This window comes from Arvicola amphibius, chromosome 6, assembly GCF_903992535.2.
Source record: "Arvicola amphibius chromosome 6, mArvAmp1.2, whole genome shotgun sequence".
NCBI classification, from domain to species: domain Eukaryota; kingdom Metazoa; phylum Chordata; class Mammalia; order Rodentia; family Cricetidae; genus Arvicola; species Arvicola amphibius.
This window is the reverse complement of record NC_052052.2, coordinates 34,310,597-34,330,863: the sequence shown is the minus strand read 5'-3', so window position 1 is coordinate 34,330,863 and position 20,267 is coordinate 34,310,597. Positions and strand designations below refer to the sequence as shown.

At 39.2% G+C, this 20,267-nt stretch overlaps 1 protein-coding gene across 3 annotated transcripts in view; it reads left to right on the top strand.

Moving 5' to 3' along the window:
- Positions 1 to 20,267, top strand: part of Gpbp1l1 (GC-rich promoter binding protein 1 like 1) — a 45,427-nt gene that overhangs the window by 6,456 nt on the left and 18,704 nt on the right. For all 3 annotated transcript variants that reach the window (XM_038332479.1, XM_038332478.1, XM_038332477.1), the window contains exons 2-5: positions 10,655 to 11,668; positions 12,537 to 12,649; positions 14,791 to 14,920; positions 15,984 to 16,267. In XM_038332479.1, coding sequence (XP_038188407.1) covers positions 12,590 to 12,649; positions 14,791 to 14,920; positions 15,984 to 16,267 — 474 coding nt within the window. In that variant the 5' untranslated portion in view covers positions 10,655 to 11,668; positions 12,537 to 12,589. The remainder of the gene's footprint in view (positions 1 to 10,654; positions 11,669 to 12,536; positions 12,650 to 14,790; positions 14,921 to 15,983; positions 16,268 to 20,267) is intronic.

Here is a 20,267-nt window from a genome sequence, read left to right as displayed (position 1 = left end):
TTTAAACTGCTCATTAAATTTACTTTTATGTGAACAGCCAGCCTCGTTTACTTTGTTAGTAAGACCATAAAGGCCTTCAAGGCCAACCTGGTCTATATAGTTAATGCCAGGACTGTTTCATAGAGAAACCCTGGGGGGGGGGGGGAGGAAACGGACTATAAAGGCCAAATCACTGGAATGAAAAAAAAATTGAACATGAGGTTTAAGATTGGCTGTGATTTTTTTTTTTTTTTTTCCCTCCTGAGGTTGACTGTGCTTTAAATTTGCTTGAAATCCCTTATTTGTACTTAAAGGTTTAAATTTTCATTTACTTTTTTGGGATCTGTAGGTTCCAGGCTGGCCTCAAACTCAGAGATCCACCTGCCTCTGCTCCCCAGGTGCTGCGATTAAAGGCATGCGACATTAAACCTTGCAAATTGGACTCTTTTAAAATTCCTTTTCAGGGCTGGAGAGATGGCTCAGTGGTTAAGAGCATTGCCTGCTCTTCTGGAGGTCCTGAGTTCAATTCCCAGCAACCACATGGTGGCTCACAACCATCTGTAAGGGGGTCTGGTGCCCTCTTCTGGCCTGCAGACATACACACAAGATAGAGTATTGTATACATAATAAATAAATAAATATTTAAAAAAAATAAAATTCCTTTTTACATTTGTGTGAGTATATGCATGCTTTGGCACATATTGAGGCAAGAGAACAACTTTTTTTTTCCTTTTTTGTTTTTTTTTGGGGGGGGGGGGGACAAGACGCTTTGGAGCCTGTCTTGGAGCTCACACTGTAGACCCATCACAGAGATCCACTTGTCTCTGCCTCCTCATTGCTTGAATTAAAGCCATGCACCTCCCGGCTTGAGAACAACTTTTTGAGAGTTAGTTCTTTCCTTCCAGTATATGGGTCCAGGGATGGAACTCAGACTGTTGGGTTTGCCTTCTGAGCCATCTCCCTGGCTTTGCACTCAAATCTTACTGCACATAAAAAGCCTATGAGGGGGTGGAGAGTTGACTCAGAAGTTGAGAACACTTACTGCTTTTGAAGAGGACCCAGTTTCAATACCCAGCATCCACGTGGTAACTCACAATCTTTTCCAGTCTCAGGGCTTTGTGCATGATAGACAAGCACTCTGTGAACTGAGCCACATCTCTTCTTGAGATGAAATTGTTTTTTGTTTTTCAAGGCGGGGTTTCTCTGTGTACAAAAATAACAACAAATTGGAGTTGTTGTATTATTTAAATGTTGGGAATTTAGCATAGTATTAGAGTTCCTGATCCTGGGTTCATTTTCTAATATTGTAAAAAGAAATTTGAATAATCTTAAAATTTCATAAACAGCGTGGTAGGTTATTAACTCACAGCTGTAATCCTGTCACTTGGGATGAACAGGATAGAGTTCACATCTTCCTCTGACACATATTTCGTCAGTTAGATTGAGGCCAGCCTGGACTAAAAAAACAAACAGGGCTGGGACTCAGCTCTTAAGAACACTTGTTGCATTTGTACAGGACCCAGGTTTGGTTTCCAGCATCCATATAGTGACTTGCAATTTTCTGCTGACCTCCATAGACACCACACACATAAATAAAAATAGAATAATTTAAAAATAGCAGCTGCCATCAAAAAAAGTTTCATGATCCTGCATAAATATAGGCCCCTTAATTTTATCAGAATCTTAGAAGTAATGGTCAGATTGCATCTGGTAATAAATATATGCTTCTTTGTTTTTTATTTTGGCTCTGGTAGAATTTTTCTTATCTTTGTTTTATTTAAATATGTCATTCTTATTTGGAAGTGTTTGATTTTAGATTTAGTTTTTAGTTTGATAGTATATTAGTTGTGATTGCATTAAATGTTTGTGTCCTTTGTAACAAAGTATTAGAAAGAGAAGATTAACTACCTGAGAAAGTTAAAACATTACTATTTTCTGAAAATTTCAGAGCAGAGATGCAGAAGGTATGATGATAGAGTTAGTTTACCGATTTGTTTATTTTCTATGCGTTGGTGTTTTGCCTGCATGTATGTCTATGTGAGGGTGTCGGATCCCTAGGAACTGGAGTTATGGTTGTGAGCTGCCATGTGGGTGCTCGGAATTGAACCTGGGTCCCCTGGAAGAGCAGCCAGTGCTCTTAACCGCTGAGCCACCTCTCCAACCCCTACTAATTTATTTTAAGATGATCTTTTATTGTTGCCATTTAAAAGATCATTTCTTTACATTGTGGGGAGGTCAGAGGACAACTTTCAGAAATCTGTTTTCTTTTTTCATGTTAATATGTTCTGGGGATTACACTCACTCGGGTCGTCAGGCTTGGTGTCAGACTCTAGCCTCTGAGACATAACATAGTGTTTGTTTTGTCTCTACCATTTCAGCCCCTTTTATATTGGTTTTTCATGAAAATAACTGGGAGAGAATGAATGCTGAAGAGGCTGAGAGGCTATGTGATTGAATATGCATACCCAGGCTGTGCAGTGAACTACAAAGAAGTAAAGACAATTTAGAGTTCATTCTTTTGGCATTTGGTTGCATTGCTCACTTAGCCAGCTCTTCCTGTGTTGTGACCATGGCAATGGTTTCATCTGCTTAGCTTCCATTGTTTTATATATTTGCCAAATCGAAGTCTCCTAATTCTCTGAACTCCAGTGGTGTTTTGGTAAATTCCTTTTCTGGTTTAGTTGCCTAAATGTGCTTTTTTGTTTTGTTTTTAACTAAAAATCTTGATTTGTACAATTTGCTTCTATTTATGGTAGTCTTAGTACAACATGAAGTTGAAAGTTTTTGTGTATGTTTTCTTTAGTTTATTGTACTTTGAGACAGGGTCTTTCTTTGTGTAGCCTTGTCTGTCTTGGAGCTCTCAAAGATCCGCCTTCTGAGTACTAGTATCACGCCTGGCAGGTTTTTGGTTGTTGTTTTGAGATATGGTTTCTCTGTGTACCTGCCTGTGCCTCCAAGGGCTGGGATTAAAGGCAAGCGCCAGCACTGCCCAGCTGTTCATTTTTTAAAAGCATGATGACGTTTTCATGTTTATCATTGTACTTTGATTATATTTGGCCTTATTGTTCTCCTTTAGCCCCTCCTACTAATCATCCCTTCCCAAATAGTCCTCTTTTTCTTTTATTTATTTCTCTTTTTCTTTTATGTCCTCTGTGGGTGGTTTTTGGTTTCTCAAGACAGGGTTTCTCTGTAGCTTTGGAGCCTGTCCTGGGTCTAGCTCTTTTGTAGCACAGGCTGGCCTTGAACTCACAGAGATCTGCCTGCCTCTGCCTCCTGAGTGCTGGGACTAAAAAAGGCGTGCGCCACCACTGCCTAGCATGACCTCTGTGTTTAAATGTAGGTTCCCATATAAGTGAAAACATGCAATATTTGTCTCTCCATTACCTTCTCCTTCAACTTTTTACAGTCGGTATTAGACTTTTTTGTTGTTAATGATAAAATACCAAAATCAAAAGCAACATAGAGGCCAGGTGGTGGTGATGCACACCTTTGATCCAGTGCTTGGGAGACAAAGGCAGGTGAATCTCTGAGTTCAAGGCCAGACTGGTCTACAGAGTTCTAGGACAGCTAGAACTGTTACACAGATAAAACCTGTCTTGAAAAACCATACTCACAAAAAGCAACTTACAGAAGAATTGTTTGGTTTATGGTTCCAGAGGAAAGAGTTCCTAACAATGGGGAAGGCATGGTAGGTAGGTTACATTTTCATCTACACACTGGAAACAAGGCCAGTCTATAAGATTTCAAAGTTCATACCTCTACCCTCTTACCCCACTGTGCCAGTACATAACTTCCAGCAAGATTCTACCTCCTGAAGGTTCCATAATTTCCAAATAGCACTGCCAACTGGGGGCCAAATTTCAAATACATGAACCTCTAGGGGATGTTTCCATTCAAAACACTGTAACATATTTATAGATGGTGCTGTACTAGAATTCCATTACAAAGGAGACAGAAGCAGTAGCAACACCCATGAGTTTGAGGCTAACCCGGTCTTCATTATAAATTCCAGGTGAGCCATAGCTGTATAACGAGACCCTCAAAAAACAAAAACCAAGAAATAAGACATGGAAATATGTATCTTAAAGGAAATGATGTACAACTTTGGCTAAAGTTTTTTTTTAAGATTTATTTATTTATTATGTATACAGCATTTTGCCTCCATGTATGCCCGCATGCCAGAAGAGGGCACCAGATCTCATTACAGATGGTTGTGAGCCACCATGTGGTTGCTGGGAATTGAACTCAGAACCTCTGGATGAGCAGCCAGTGCTCTTAACCTCTGAGCCATCTCTCCAGCCCCATGGCTAAAGTTTTTTGATTAAAATATTTTTCATTAAGGGGCATAGTGTAATGAGAGCATAGAGAGTATTTGCAACTCTGATCATTAGAATCAGTATATATTTTAGCCCTGTGTCAAATGCTAAGAACAAATATTTTATAGCAAAGGAGTATTTAGAACAAAGCAAGAGCCTGGAAAGATGTCTCGGTTAAGAGAGGTCCTGAGTTCACTTGCCAGCAACTACATGACATCTCAAACTATAATGAGATCCGATGCTCTCTTTTGGTGTGCAGCCGTGCATGCAGACAGCACTTAATATACATAAAATGTATAAATAAATAAATCAACAAAAGCAGAACTTAGAGGATGTGCAGAGATTGCTCACTGATTAAGAGCACATACTGGAATTTTGAGCTTGGTTTCCTGTGCCTGTGTTAGACAGCTCACAACTGTCTGTAACTCCAGTTCAGCGGATTTGACACCCTACTTAGGCCTCAGCAGACACACATACACAAACCCATACTCAAGACGCATAATCAAAAAATACGTAAGTAAAAATAGGAATGGTAGTATGCACTTTTTTATTGCATTAAGTAAGGAGACCAAAGCAAGGTGATGACTTGAACCCAGGAGTTCAAAGCCAGCCTAGACAAAGTAAGACTGACTCAAAAAAAAGTAAAGTACATTCTACAACAAAATAAACATAGTGAATACAGTGAATGCATAGTCTAGGGATGCACATTAAGACCTCATAGAAGGACGCTGTTTTATGTCCACAAACAGCAGAAGGTAGCTTCCAGTCTGACAGTCTGCGTCACTGTGGGGGACATAACACCTGTTTGAAAACCAATGTGACATTGTTTTGTAAAGTTGGTATTAGTATTTTCAGTGATTTATACAGTTATTCAGCAAATCTTTATTTAGTATCTACAGTGTGCCAACTAGTGGGTTTTTGTTGTTGTTGTTAGTTTGTTTTGTGCTTGGGATAAATGGAAGACCAGATAAAATTAAATAATTGAGCGTGGTGGCTCATACTGTTAATTCTAGCACTAAAGAGACAGAGGCAGCTGAGTATCTGAGTTCCGGGCCAGCCTGGTCTACATATCAAGTTTCAGATCAGCCAAGTATTCCCAGGGAGAACCTGTCTTAAAATTAAATAGTTCATTCCATTTTTACTGTATGTGCTGCTAAAGGATCACATACAAGCTGTATTCTACAGCTTGTTTTAAAAAGTGAGAGAAGTGAGCAGAGCTGTAGAGGAAGTGCTGTATAGTAGAGTTAAAACAGTTCAGTTAGCTGTTCAACGGGTCAGTTTAGCTGAGACTTAAAAATATACCCCTTTTCAGTTCTGTATAATACACATCTTGTGAATTCTCTGCTATGTAAATGATTTGTTATAGACAGTTTCTATAGTATACTAGAAAGTTTTCATGGAAGATTTACCAAATTACCAAATTATATCTATTACTCTTATACTTCAAGACTCTTTGTGAAGCCAGAATTAATAAGTTTGGCTAGAAAGCACTCTGTATTTTTAACTTTCTAATAGGCTATTAAAAGAAAGATCTTTATGGCAGGTAAACATCAGCATTTATATAGCATACAATAGATAATTCATTTTATAGTTAAAGATTTTTATGATTGAAATGCTTTTTTTTTTTTTTTTTTTTTTTTTTGAGACAGGGTTTCTCTGTAGCTTTCTTTGGGCCTGTCCTGTAACTATCTCTTGTAGACCAGGCTGGCCTCGAACTCAAAAAGATCCGCCTGCCTCTGCCTCTCCCTCTCAAGTGCTGGGATTAAAGGCGTATGCCACCATCGCCAGTTTAAAATGCTTCTAACAGAATAAAAATGGCATATCAAACCTGAAGGCAAAATTAAGGAATTGTTTTGGGGGGTGGAGTTTGAGACAGAGTTTCTCTGTTTAGCCCTTGCTGTCCTGGAACTCTCAGCCAGTGAGGTTGGATTCAACTCACCTCTGCCTCCCAAAGGATGGATTAAAGGTGCAGGCCACCACTGCCTGGCCTAAGTGAAGGATGTTTTTTAAAGTATGAAGCATTGTGTTTCTAGATTGCATTTGGGAAAAATGGGTCTTATTTTTAAAAGGTAATGATGGTTATTATATTATTATAGTTTCACATTACTGTGTATGTGATTGTTGGAAGAGGTGGCACACATGCCATATTAATTCTATGGAGGTGATGTAATAACTGGAGTTGGTGTGCTTGTTCTTCCTTTAAATGGGTTCACGGTATTAAACTCGGATCAATCATCAGGCTTATACGTATTGTCCAACATCAAGTACCTTTATAGGCTGAGTCATGCCATCAGCCCTTATATTGATTTTGAGATAAATTCTCATGCTGTAACCCAGCTTGGCTTTACTTCTGATGTTCTTGCTGTAATTATAGACATACACTACAAATGCAGATTATTTGAGGAATATTTGTTTAATATGTAGAGTTATGTCCATTAACAACACCCCCCAGCCTTGCGCTGGTGCTCCTTTTTGGAGAAGGCAGAGGGCGGTGTTACACATAACTTTGTATGTGCTAAGGTCAGGGCACAACTTTGGATGTTGTTCCTCAGGCACTAAGGAACCCCTTCTTTTTTTTTTTTCCTCTTCCTCCTCCTCCCTTCACCTTTCTCCCTTCTCCTCCTCCTCCTGCTTCTCCTCCTTCTCCTAACTGACCTGGAACTGGCCAAACAGGCTTCTCTGGTCGGTCAGTTGCCTCCCCTACACCCCTTGAGGAGCAGAGGTGTGCTTGCCTCTAGCAGCCCCAGTCCTAGGTTTATAAGGATGTAATAGCATGCCAGGTTTTTTTTTTTTTTGTTACCATTTCATATATAGCTTGTCTAAGTTTCTAGTAAGTGACTGTCCCAAGGTAGGGTGGGACAATAGAATTAACTTCCTAAATTACTGCTTTTTATTAACTACTTTATGTCTAAATTACTGTGTCTTATTTTGTATCTTCACTAATCTGCTAAACTCAGATCCTTTCCCTTTACAATCAGAGATGCCCCTTCTCCACCTCTAGGCAAGGTAAGGCAGCATATGCTTTTAATCCCAGGACTAAATATAGACCCTATCTCAAAAAACAAAGATTCCCTACCTCTAAAATCTTATAAATGTAAGGATTTTACGTGTTTCCTGTGAGTTGTTGCTAAGTCTGTACCATATTTGTGTTTATTCTGCAGTGAGTGCCTGGTGAACTGAAATGTTCCAATTCTCTCCTGGAAAGAATATTTAAAACATACAGGGGGGTGGGACTAGAGATGGCTCAGCAATTAAGACCACTGACTGTTCTACCAGGGACCTGGGTTCAGTTGCCAGCACCCACGTGGCAGCTAACAACTGCTTTACTCAAAGATCTGACACCCTCACACAGATAAACATGTAGGCAAAATACCAATGCACATAAAATAAATAATTAACAAAAAGAAACACGCAATACTGAATCCTGGTACATGAAAGGTATACGGACCCAAATTTGTGGGGAGAACTCAGTCAAGTCATTCAGCACCAACCACCAACAGTGACCCCTGTACTTTGCCCATACCACCTAATTTATTTGTGGCTACATGCACATATGTGTGCAGTAGGGAGGGTCTCACTTCTGCCTGCCTATCCCCAAACTTCTGAATTGTTACTCTGAGGTTTCTAGAACCCTGTTCATGGGGGAGGGGGAAAGGGAGAGAGGAGACACCTGCAGGCCAGAAGAGGGCACCATTTACAGATGGTTGTGAGCCACCATGTGGTTGCTGGGAATCGGCAGGACCATGCCTAGATTCATTCATCTCCTCTCTTCTCCCTCTTAGTCAAGAAGTCCTGCCTAACCTCTTTCTGACTAACTATTGGCCATTCCGCTCTTTATTGAACCAATCAGAAGGTGCCTTGGCTAAGACACATCTTCACAGTGTACAAAAAGATTATTCCACATTTCCTCCTTTTTCTCTAAATTAAAAAGAAAGGTTTTAACTCTTAACACAATAAAACTATATACAATACAATTATCAGAATAAAAAGGGAAGGTTTTAACTTTAACAAAGTAAAACTATATACAATAAGAACAATTTTCAAGTAAAAATTTCATTCATAATGTCCAGTCAATATATATTTAGCAAATTTGGAGAAAGTACTATATTATCTATCCTTAGTCCTAAACCATTTTTACTATTGCTTGTATTACTAGCCTAAAAATATCTTTTTAGATCTTAAAATATTTTCTTAGATAAACAACTTAAGCTTTGATGTCTCTCAACCATATACATTTTACATCTCTCTTGTAAGTTTCTTTTCTGAATTTAGTAACAAAGAAAACTTAACTCTAAATATATTCAAATTCATCAGAGACCCAAGAAGGATCAAATATTGCTTGAGTAAACAGGAAGTGTAAAGCAGACAACTTCCAAAACTAAGAAACAACAGAGACATCAATGTTGGGGCATCCATTAGTTATCTGACAGATTTTTCTATGAGGCAGGAATTTTGAAGGACAGACCTACCCTGTCTTGGAAAATTAGGCAGTTGTCTCATCTTTTGTGTCCTGCTTGTCCAGTTTGGGAAGAAGAGGCAGTCCAGAGTTCCAGGACAGACAGGTCTACACAAAGAAACCTTGTTTTGAAAAACCAAAAACCTGGGGGGCTGGAGAGATGGCTCAGAAGTTAAGAGCACTGGCTACTCTTCCAGAGGTCCTGGTTTTTTGAGAGGAGGTTTCTCTGTGTAGACCTGTCTGTCCTGGTACTCTTGACTGCCTCTTCTTCCTAAGTGTTATGATTAAAAGCATGTGCTGCAGCTGCCACCACCTGGCTCAGTAATTGTTGTTTGTTTGTTTGTTTTTAAGACAGAGTAGACGGATTTTCTTGTACCACCAGCCCCCAAATCATGATACAGAACTTTATTATTAATTATGAAGGTTTGGCCTATAGTGTAGGCTTGTCTCAATTAGCTCTTATAGCTTAAATTAACCCATTTATATTTTCATGGCTTTTTACCTCTCTTCCATCTTGCACCTCCCGTTTCTTCTTTGTCCTTTGGCATCTATTCCTCTTGTTCTCTGTCTCGAAATCCCACCTAACTTTTTCCTGCTTAGCTATTGGCCATTCAGCTCTTTATCAGAAGGAATCCTGGTGAATACATCTTCACATTGTACAAAAAGATTGTTCCACAGAAAGACAAGGTTCTGAGCCGGGCGGTGGTGGCGCACGCCTTTAATCCCAGCACTCGGGAGGCAGAGGCAGGCGGATCTCTGTGAGTTTGAGGCCAGCCTGGTCTACAAGAGCTAGTTCCAGGACAGGCTCCAAAAAGCCACAGAGAAACCCTGTCTCGAAAAACCAAAAAAAAAAAAAAAAGAAAAAAGAAAAGGTTCTATTATATAGCTGTACCTGGCCTGCACCTCACAGAGATCCATCCGCCTCCCAGGTGTTGATATTCAAAGTGTACACCACCATGCCCAGCAATATAGTCAGTTTTTATCACTGTTCCACAAACTTTCAAGGAATATAGGCGAAGGGCATATATCTTTTACTTAAGCTTTGTATATATTTGTTTTAATACTTAAGTATTAGAAGCACACAAAGAGAATAGAGACTGAGTAAATGCTTTTATTCAGCACTCAGCCTGAGAAGCAGTGATTAAATACCTCTTGTACTTGGTACTTTGCATTCTATGAACTTAACGCAATAATGCCTAGGATCTGTCGGCCTACTAGAACTTCCCCCAAAGATACCAGAGTTCTTATGTCAAAGATGTTTGTAACCCCTGGAAGAACATTGAGAACTGGCAAAGAAATATTTGCACTTTCTTAGTACCTATCAATTTAGATCAGAAGAGATTTATGTCTCTAAATTGATAATTATCTAAAATATGTACAATATAAATATATAAGGCAAATAGTTTTTCTTAATGATCTACCTTTGAGTAATTAGATAGTGATGGTAGGTAGTATTTCTACACCCTGTATATGCTTTTGACCAATTAGGTAAGTTGAAAATATAGATGTGAGAAGAATCAGTAATTGGCATTTCTGAATTACCTTTGATGGCTTCTTGGAGAAATGGTTGTATTTTTTTTTAAATCTGTGTTTAAGGAGACAGATATAAACTCTTTAAAGGACTTAACAAAGGTTAGGTGTGGTAGGACATGCCTGTAGTCTGCGTGCTTGGAAGACTGATACAGAAGACTGCTGAGGTCAGGGGAGACCTGAGCAGCATAGTAATTCTTTGTCTCAACAACAAAAAGACTTGTAGCCACATTTTAGGTCATGACAAATTAGTATCTCAGTTGAATTTAAGGATTTTACTGTTGAGATCATGGTTTGATATATTCACTTGCAGTGAGATGTGACTGGTTTTGCCTCTTCTAATTACGTGTTTTCTTTTGTTTCTCATTTATAGATTGGTAGACTCAAGTGGCCTTTTTAATGATTAATGATGGAGATGGACCCAAATTAAAATGATTTCTTCAATAAAGCAATAGAAGATCTTCATATCACTTTTGGAAGCTCAGTTCAGTTTTTGGGAAGGAGGAAAACAAGTGAAATACAGAAAACTGATAAGAAGAAACCCCCATTTTGGAATTCTTTCTCCTTGACCCTTATCTTTTCTACTTATAATTTTGCTTTGAATTTATAAATAGTAAAGACCAAAGAAGTAGGATACATATTTAGTAGCTTTATACCAAGAAATTTGCCTTGAAACAAGCTTCTATTCTGTGGCAGGAAAGATAAATCAAGTTTCTGTCTGATTCCTTTCAAAAATCAAATAAATAAAAAACCCACCAAAACAAGATTTCTTATATCTTTAGATTTTGAAGTTTAAGACAAATAAAAGAATATATCTGCACACTGTTTTAAGCAGATAATAAGATTTGTGTTTTAAAGGCTTTTGTCGTGGGTGTTGTGCCATTGGAGTTGATTGTTCAGAAGATCTTATACTGCTTTACTGGTACATTTTTATCACCTTGATGACATTTCTTGCACACACTTGACCACCTGTCTTTCTAGTTATGACCTTGTTATGAACAGTATTTGCACTCACTGTGCAAATGTCCGAGTTTTGCCCTTTTAAGCAACATCATAGTGCCATTACTCAGGGAAGTTGAATGAGGTGAACGTAGACATAGCTTTTCCCCCTTTCCCCCCCTTTTTAAATGTAACAAATAACTTTTTTATGTTCCCCTTCCCCCTTCCCCTTCCCCTTCCCCCTTTGGAAACGTGTCAGGAACTAGGTAGTTCAGGATGAGTAACTGAGAGGATTAAGAGAGTGAGCCACACAGAGCTGGGCTTCTTTGTGCTTCATCACAAGGCGTGCTGCTGGCCAGGCTACTTAAGCACCCTTTTTACAAGAAAACCTCGTGGAAGATACAGCTGGCAACTTTGGAAACAGGACCACAGAGGTGACACTCTGAGGGTAAGTATCATCCATTTGTCTTTAGAGAAAACATACATGGAGTATATGCCATGAAAAATATGTGTTATGCTATGAAGTGTTTAATTTTGGAGAATATCAGTGATTTGGGTACATCAGTGACTCTCTAAGGAAAACTGATACAAGTTGGTGTGTGAAGAAATGTTTGTCAGGTAAACGGGGAGCTTCTGGAACAGTGGTTCTCAGTCTTCCTAATAACCCTTTAATACAGTGCCCCCAACCATAACTTATTTCTTTTGCTGCTCCATAACTAATTTTGTTATTGTTAGGAATCATAATGTAAATATCTCATATGACAGACATCTGATATACAGCCTTCATGAAAGGTCCTCCCCCACAGGGGTTGCAACACACAGGTTGAGAGCCAATGTTCTGTACGTATCTATTGGTTTGGGTTTGTTGTTGTTGTTTGTTTGTTTGTTTTGGTGGGGGTTGAGTTTTTTTCATGGCAGGGTTTCTCTGTGTAGCAGTCTTGATTGTCCTGCAACTTGATTTGTAGACCAGTTGGCCTTGAACTCACAAAGATCCACCTGCCTCTGCCACCCAAATGCTGGGATTAAAGGGGTACATCACCAGGCCCAGCTTCTACTGTCATTTTTTAAAATATGTATTAAAACTCAAGAACCCATTTGCATCCTTCATATAACCCTTCATGTTTTCATCTCGTGTGTGTGTGTGTGTGTGTGTGTGTGTTTTCATAGTCATATAAAACATTGCTTAGAATTCTTGAGATTTGGAATCTTGGAAGTAATCTGTAGACAAATTCGGGGTTTAGTCTTCTAAAGGAAGATTGTAGATTAATCACAGACTCATTATGTCATACATGAGTGATTTGTGTTGTCTTTTTTAGATCCTGGCCATGAGGTTGGATGCCTCATCTTGCTGAAAAGACACTGGACCTAAATGGCGCAGCATGACTTTGTTCCTGCTTGGCTAAATTTCTCAACGCCACAGTCAGCTAAGGTACTGTCTTCCATTCCTGCAGTAACTACCCAAACATACCACTTCTTTTCATCCTGACTGGTTTGTGACTTCTGTTTCAGGTTCAGTCTGTATTGCTGTTCTTGTTTTATTTTTAAGGGACCTGGATTTGACACCCAAAACCCATATGGTAGCTCAAAACCGTCCATAAGGGATCTCATTCCCTCTTCTAATCTTTTTGGGCACCCAGTATGCATGTGGTATACTTAGATACATACATTTGGGGCAAGACACACATGTAAAATCTAAAAAAAAAAAAAAAAAAAAAAAACCAAAAGAACAAAAAACTTGAGTTTGAGTAATAATGCATTATTTGTGTTATTCACATCAATGTCTACCTTAAAGCCAGTACCTTTTCTTTTTTTTCAAATGTGTGTGTAAACATGTGCAAGTACCCTCAAAGATCTTTGAAAAATGTCTGAAGCAAGTCTGTATTTAAAGGCTAAGAAATAGAATCTCTCCCTTACTGGTGGCAGGGCAAAAAAACAAAAATATAATGAGGAGCTGCGGGCAGGTCTGCTTTTCATTCTGCCCGGCTGCCGGCCACCGGCTAACTTATGCCCCGAAATAACAACAAACAAATTGTATTCTTTTAAACACTACCTGGCCCATTATATCTAGCCTCTTATTGGCTAACATCTCGACTAACCCATATTTAAAAACCTGTGTAACACCACGAGTGGTGTCTTACCGGGAAAGATTCAGCATGTCTGACCTGGTGGCTGGTTCCATCGCATCTGTCTCCGTAAGGAGAGGCATGGTGGTCTGCCCCAGAGAGGCGAGGCATGGCGATTTATCTCACTTAGGAGAGGCATGGCATCTGACTGAGCCATCTACCTCACTTCTTTCTTCCTGTTCTGTCTACTCCACCCACCTAAGGGCTGGCCAAGGCAGTTTCTTTATTAAAACAGAAGACCCTCCCACATCACAAAAAGGTCCCTGTTCAAATAGGGTGAAATGCTGGACGGTGAGTGCTTTGCTCATCTGCCTTTTCCTCACATTACGTAGATAGTGCCAACAACTCAGGGAGGATCTTTCCAGCTCAGTTCACTAACGCTCCTCTGGAAAACACTCTTAATTATATTCAAGATATGCTTTTTCTAGACATCCCATATCCTGGTGAAGCTGACAGTTTCAATCCACCATCACTGTCACTTACAGATAGAGGATATATAGGAAGAAAGCTCCGTCTATAGAGTGATGCACAAGCATGGGATCCTCAGCACTCAACTTAAAGCCTGGGCAGGATAGCAACCTCCAGTGATTCTAGTGTTAATCCCAGTCCTAGGGAGATGGAACAGGATCTCTTAAGTGAGTGTGACTGTGAGAGTTCCTGCCTTGGTAAATAAAGTAGGTGTTCTTGGAATAGGAATATTAAAGTTAATCTGTGATCTTTCAAAAGCTTCTTTGTGTTGTGTATATTCAAAGACTTAATCTGCTTGATTTTTTCCCTCATGTATAAACAAAATGAAACTGATACTAAAATTACAGAATTGCTATAAACACGAGGTAATGTTTTGAAACTATTTATTTATTTATTTATTTATTTATTTATTTATTATGTATACAATATTCTGTCTGTGTGTGTGTGCCTGCACGCCAGAAGAGGGCACCAGACCTCATTACAGATGGTTGTGAGCCACCATGTGGTTGCTGGGAATCGTACTCAGGACCTTTGGAAGAGCAGGCAATGCTCTTAACCTCTGAGCCATCTCTCCAGCCCCTGAAATAAGTTTTTAAGACCATGGTAATACAGCAATGGTAGATCATGACTATAATCCTGTACTCTAGAAGCTAAAGTAGGAGGATTGCCGCAAGTCTGATGTAAACCTGGGCTACATAGTATATTCTAGGCCTCTGGAATTAGAGAATGAAGCCCTGAATCAAAAACAGAAATTGTAATTGGTTATGATGGCTCACATCTATAATATTAGCTATTGTTTATTTGTTTACTTTTGACTCAAGGTTTTCCTGTATAGCTGAGCTGAAACTCAATCACCTCGTGGTCTTCTCAGTGTTGATACTGTAATACCACAATGGGTTTTTGTTTTTGAACACCTGATTTAGAACCCAATAAGATACTGAAAGAAACTAAATCTTTGTCTCTCTATCTTTTATGTTAGTCATCTATAGCCACCTTTGAAAAACACGGAGAGCACCTATCCCGTGGAGAAGGTAGATTTGGAGTAAGCCGTCGTCGACATAATTCTTCTGATGGCTTTTTTAACAATGGACCTCTACGTACTACAGGAGGTGAGTCATTTCCAGCTGTTGTGACCATATATTTAAACTACTACTTAGAACCAGGCATCGGTGATCCACTGGTAATCCCAACACTAGAGAGACTGTGTCCTGCCGCCCGGCTAGCTTAACCCCAAAATATCCACACAGAAATTGGCCCATTAGCTCTAGCCTCTTACTGGCTAACTCTCACATCTTGATTAACCCATTTCCACTAATGTGTATCGCCACTTGACTGTGGCTTACCAGCATGAGTCTGACCAGCGTCTGTCTTGGGCAGGAGAGTCATGGCTTCTGCCTGACTCTGCTCTTCCTCCCAGCATCCAGCTCTGTCTTTCCCACCTACCTAAGTTTCTGCCCTATCAAAAGGCCAAGGCAGTCCCTTTATTCAACCAATGAAAGCAACACATCCTACACCACTATGAGTTAGGACAGCTTAGTCTGAATACTTCCAAGACCAACAAGTTTAGTGAGACCCTGTCTCAAAAAAACCAAACAAAAACAACAAACTGCTGTTGAGACCAAACTCAGGTTAGCTGTATATCCATAATCTAGAAATAGTGGTTCCTTGGTGTCTACACCTAACATGTTTTCATGAATCATCTTGTCCAGTTGCAGAACTAATTTAGAAGGGCTGAGGATTTTGCTAAGTGGTATGTGCATTTAACACAGCAGGGCCCTCAGTTGGATTTTCAGCACAGTAAGGCAGGGAGAATTTCTCACAAAGAAGGGTGTATTTAATGTTTTTTTTTTTTTTTTTTTTTCCCTCTGTGTGTGTGTACTTCTTATTTAAGAGGTTTCCTGAAGGCCTTTTTTTGGTTTTTCGAGACAGGGTTTCTCTGTGGCTTTGGAGCCTGTCCTGGAACTAGCTCTTGTAGACCAGGCTGGTCTCGAACTCACAGAGATCCGCCTGCCTCTGCCTCCCGAGTGCTGGGATTAAAGGCGTGCGCCACCACCGCCCGGCCTGAAGGCCTTTTGAAAGTAACTTTGACCAAAGCAGGAAGCATCTGGCCGAGTTATTTCTGAATTTATAAGAAACGGACGGCTAATACCTTACTTTTCCTTGCTATTTTAGATTCTTGGCACCAACCCTCTCTATTCCGCCATGATTCTGTGGACTCTGGTGTCTCTAAGGGAACATATGCTGGAAACACAGGGAATCCATCTGGTTGGCATGGCTCGTCCCGAGGTCATGATGGCATGAGCCAACGGAGTGGAGGTAGTACAGGAAACCATCGACACTGGAATAGTAGCTTCCACTCCCGGAAAGGCTGCACCTTTCAAGAAAAACCAACAGAGATTAGGGAAGAAAAGAAAGAGGATAAAATAGAAAAGTTGCAGTTCGAAGAAGAAGACTTTGTAAGTATGAAGCTTTTAATGCATAGTTAAAAACAAATGTCTTTTAAAAATATAGGACCCTATTTTCTCTACTTGTCAGGGTCTTACTTAGTAGACCAGGCTGACCTTAAACTTACAGAAATTCATCTGCCTCTGCCTCCAGAGTTCTGGGATTAAAGGTATATGTTGCTGCCATCACCACAGGACCTATTTGAATTTATTTCTGTTTATATTTGTTTATTATGTCTTTATCATAAATGTTTTTCTGTGAATTTTGTTCTTTATTTTGTAAAATAATTATATTTTGGCTGTTAATTATAGGCAGTGAAATTTGATGCTAAGACTATGTTAATTTTATTTATTCTATTTATTTGTTATATATGTATAAATGCATGTATGCCGTGCATACACATGTATTGAAGTCAAAGGACAGCTTGGAAGAGCTGGTTTTTCCACCGTGTAGATCCTAGGGATTGAACTAAGTCATTGGACTTGATGACAGGCACCCTTAGCTACAGAGCCATATTGGCTAGTCACAAGAGCATTATTTAAAATTGATATATTTTCATGTGAGCCTGTGATGTATGTATGTGGGCATGCATGCAATAGTACAAATTTATAGAGTTCTTCCACCATCACTTGAGATCCAGGGATTGAACTCAACAGCAGCCAAGTATCTCTACCCACTGAGTTACCTCTCTGGTTCCCTTCTAAGAACGTTAAAAATAGATCTGATTTAAGCAGATATGTCCGGTATATTACCTTTTTAGCATATTATCACTGTCATCTTTATTCAATAATTTACACCGTTTTGAGTGGGTGGGTGGGGATTAAAATACAAACCAGGCACAGTGACACAAGCCTCTGATCCCAACACCAGAAGGCAGAGGCAAGCAAATCTCTATGATTTAGAGGCCTGTCTGATTTACATAAAATCCCTAGTATTCTGTTCTAGAACAAAGCTCTCACTGAGAACAACTGTTGGCAATATAATTGCACACAGACTGAAATAATAGATGAAGTTTAGATAAAAGGTTAGAGGTAAAAAAAAAATCAATTAAATTAAAAATTAAAAAGTTAGAGGTAGGCATTAAAGAAACTAAAGCCAGATGTTGTGGTGCACACCTTTAATCCCAGCACTTAGGAGTCAGAAACAGTCAGATCTCTGAATTCAAGACCAGAACAGTCTACAGAGTGAGTTCCTGGACAGCCAGGACGACACAGAAAAACCTTGTCTCGAAAAACCAAAAGAAAAAAAGAAAACTTGCTCCAACAGATCTAGGTTTAGCACCTACATGGTGGCTCAAAATTATCCTAACCACTAGTTCAGGAGATAAATACCCTCTATGACTTTCTTGGACACAAGATAACCATAACGTTCAGATATGTATGCAGGCAAAGTATTCATCTACTGGGAATGGTGATATACTCCTTTAATCCCAGCACTCAGGAGGCAGAAGAAGGCAGATCTCTGAGTTTAAGGCTAACCTGGTCTACAGCATGCTTTCCAGGACAGCAGAGATCTACACAGAAACAACGATAATTCAATGCCTTCTGGCTCGTTTACACTGGTGGGAACATACACGAGTAAAATAATTTTTTTAAGACAAGAACTTAAAAAAATAATGATACTTTAAGTAAAAAATGGAAGATTTAAGCCAGCGGTGGTGGTGCATGCCTTTAATCCCAGTACTTGGGAGGCAGAGGCAGGTGAGTTTGAGGATAGCCTGGTCTACAGAGTGAGTTCCAGGACAGAATCCAAAGATACACAGCGAAATCCTGCATGAAAAAAGCAAAAAACAACAACAAATTAAAAAATGGAGATTTCAGAAAACAGTGAACGTAAAATGAGAAAAACACAAGAATGAATACTAACTTTTTTGGTAATTAGGAAAAAAGAATTTCTTTAATGATGAAATTAGACATGAAAATTTAGAGAAAGTAAAGCAAGTTTGACAAAAGATTAAGGGCATATATAATAGGACACTATTTAGAAAATGAAGGCAAAATAATAGCTTAAATGCTGAAAAGTGTAATTTAAGGGTTTTTTGGAAATAGAATAAAATTTGAGGTTATAAATTGAAAATTGAGCCATATTGTCAAGTACTAAAGTTACTAGGCATAAAGAAAAAAGAAAAATATCTTTTATATATATCTAAGATTTTGGTTTGTAAGAAGGAAAATCAGATACCTTTAGACAACAGCCCTTTTTGCAACAGAGAAGTAAAATTAGTAAAGGAAATACTCAAGGAAAGAAAATAGGAGCCAACAGTTTTACACAGTATTAAATGTATTCTCTGTTAAATGGTCACAGGTCTGCATCAGTATTTAAGAAAGGTATGCAGAGGAGACAGCTAGGGTGGTATCTAGTCAAGAAACGGTCAGTTTACCTTTCCATCAAGCCACAGAAGAGGCATAGTGGCACCCTCTGTGTAACCCCAGCTTGGTGATAGGTGAGAAAAACAGCTCCAGTGGTTGACTAGCCAACTAGTGTAACTTAAACATAGGCTCCAGGTTAAACCAAAGAGACCCTGTTCGAGAGCAACAGAGAACCCAACATCAGCCTCTGACAATCAAACCTGTACACAAGGATGCATGAACACGTGTATACCAAAGACAGACAGAGACAAACCAAAGACTCGGGAAATTGTTTCTTGATTTCATGACAATATTACTAGAGAATAAGCTTCAGACAATCAGAAAGATGTCAACAAAAGACAAATGTTCACGGTGTGGTCGGTGTCTGTGGTTATGATTCAGTAATAGAGTTCATATTGTCATATGTGAGTGGTGTCTCCTGGTTCCAGCTGATTCCTGAATAGAATCAGGAACTGGGAGTACTTAGATTAAAGACAGAGTACTTTTCTAGCATACACACACTCTTTGATAAATGTATTTGTGTGTATGTCTATGAATTAACAGATAATACAACATATAAAAACTATAGTTCCTAAAGTGGAGATACTGTATAACTAGTTTTGAGGAGAAAATAAGAAAAACATGTCTGAGCTGGGCAGTGGAGGCTCATGCCTTTAATCCCAGTACTCTGGAGGCGGAGAGAAGCAGATCTCCATGAGTTTGAGGCCAGTTTGACCTACAGAGTGAGTTCCAGGACAGGCTCCAAAGCTACAGAGAAACCCTGTCTCAAAAAAAAAAAAAAAAAAAAAAATTCTGAAAGTTCTAATGCTTTCTGTGAAATGCTAGCATCGCTACTCAGAGACTATTGTATGTATCATACATAATCTAACGTAGGTGAGTATAAGGTAGAGAGGATCCTGCTTCAGGAGGATCGAAGCCATCTGGACTTCAGGTTTGAGCTGGAGAGATGGCTCCATAATTGAAAGCACTGGCAGCTATTGCAGAGGACTCGGAATAGTTCCCAGCACTCACCAGGCAGCTCACAACCATCTGTGACTGTAGTTCCAAGAGATCTAACATTGCCTCCACAGGCACCAGGCATGCCTGTGTACACAGACATACATGCAGACAAGAACACCCTTTAAAATAAACACAAAACCCAAACTTGAAACCAACTTTAACAGGATTGGAAATTTAGATAAATTATTAGTTATTTGTCTTTAAATTTGGATGTTCCTATAAAAACAAATCAAATCCCCGTATCAGTGGACAACCTGGTACCTAGATAGTGGTCTTGAAATACATTTGTGAACAATGTATTAAAAGATAAAGTATTTTTTCATTCTACATAGGAAAGAATTAAAGGCTACTTAGGGTCTATCAAAAAGATTCATGGGCCAGTTTGCTGTGTCCATGGATAAAGTTATCTGCCACCAAGCCTGACTACCTGAGTTCAATGCCTAGGACCTATGCCGAAGAAGAGAAGTGACTATCAAGTTGTTTTCTGAACTGCACATACACTGAGTGGCACATGTCCTTATATACATACAGAGACATTCACATACAAGATAAGAATGTAAAACAGTGGAGAGAGATGGCTTAGCATTTAAGCTCTTGGAGAAGACCTGAGTTCAGTTTCTAAAACCCACATCAAATGATTCAC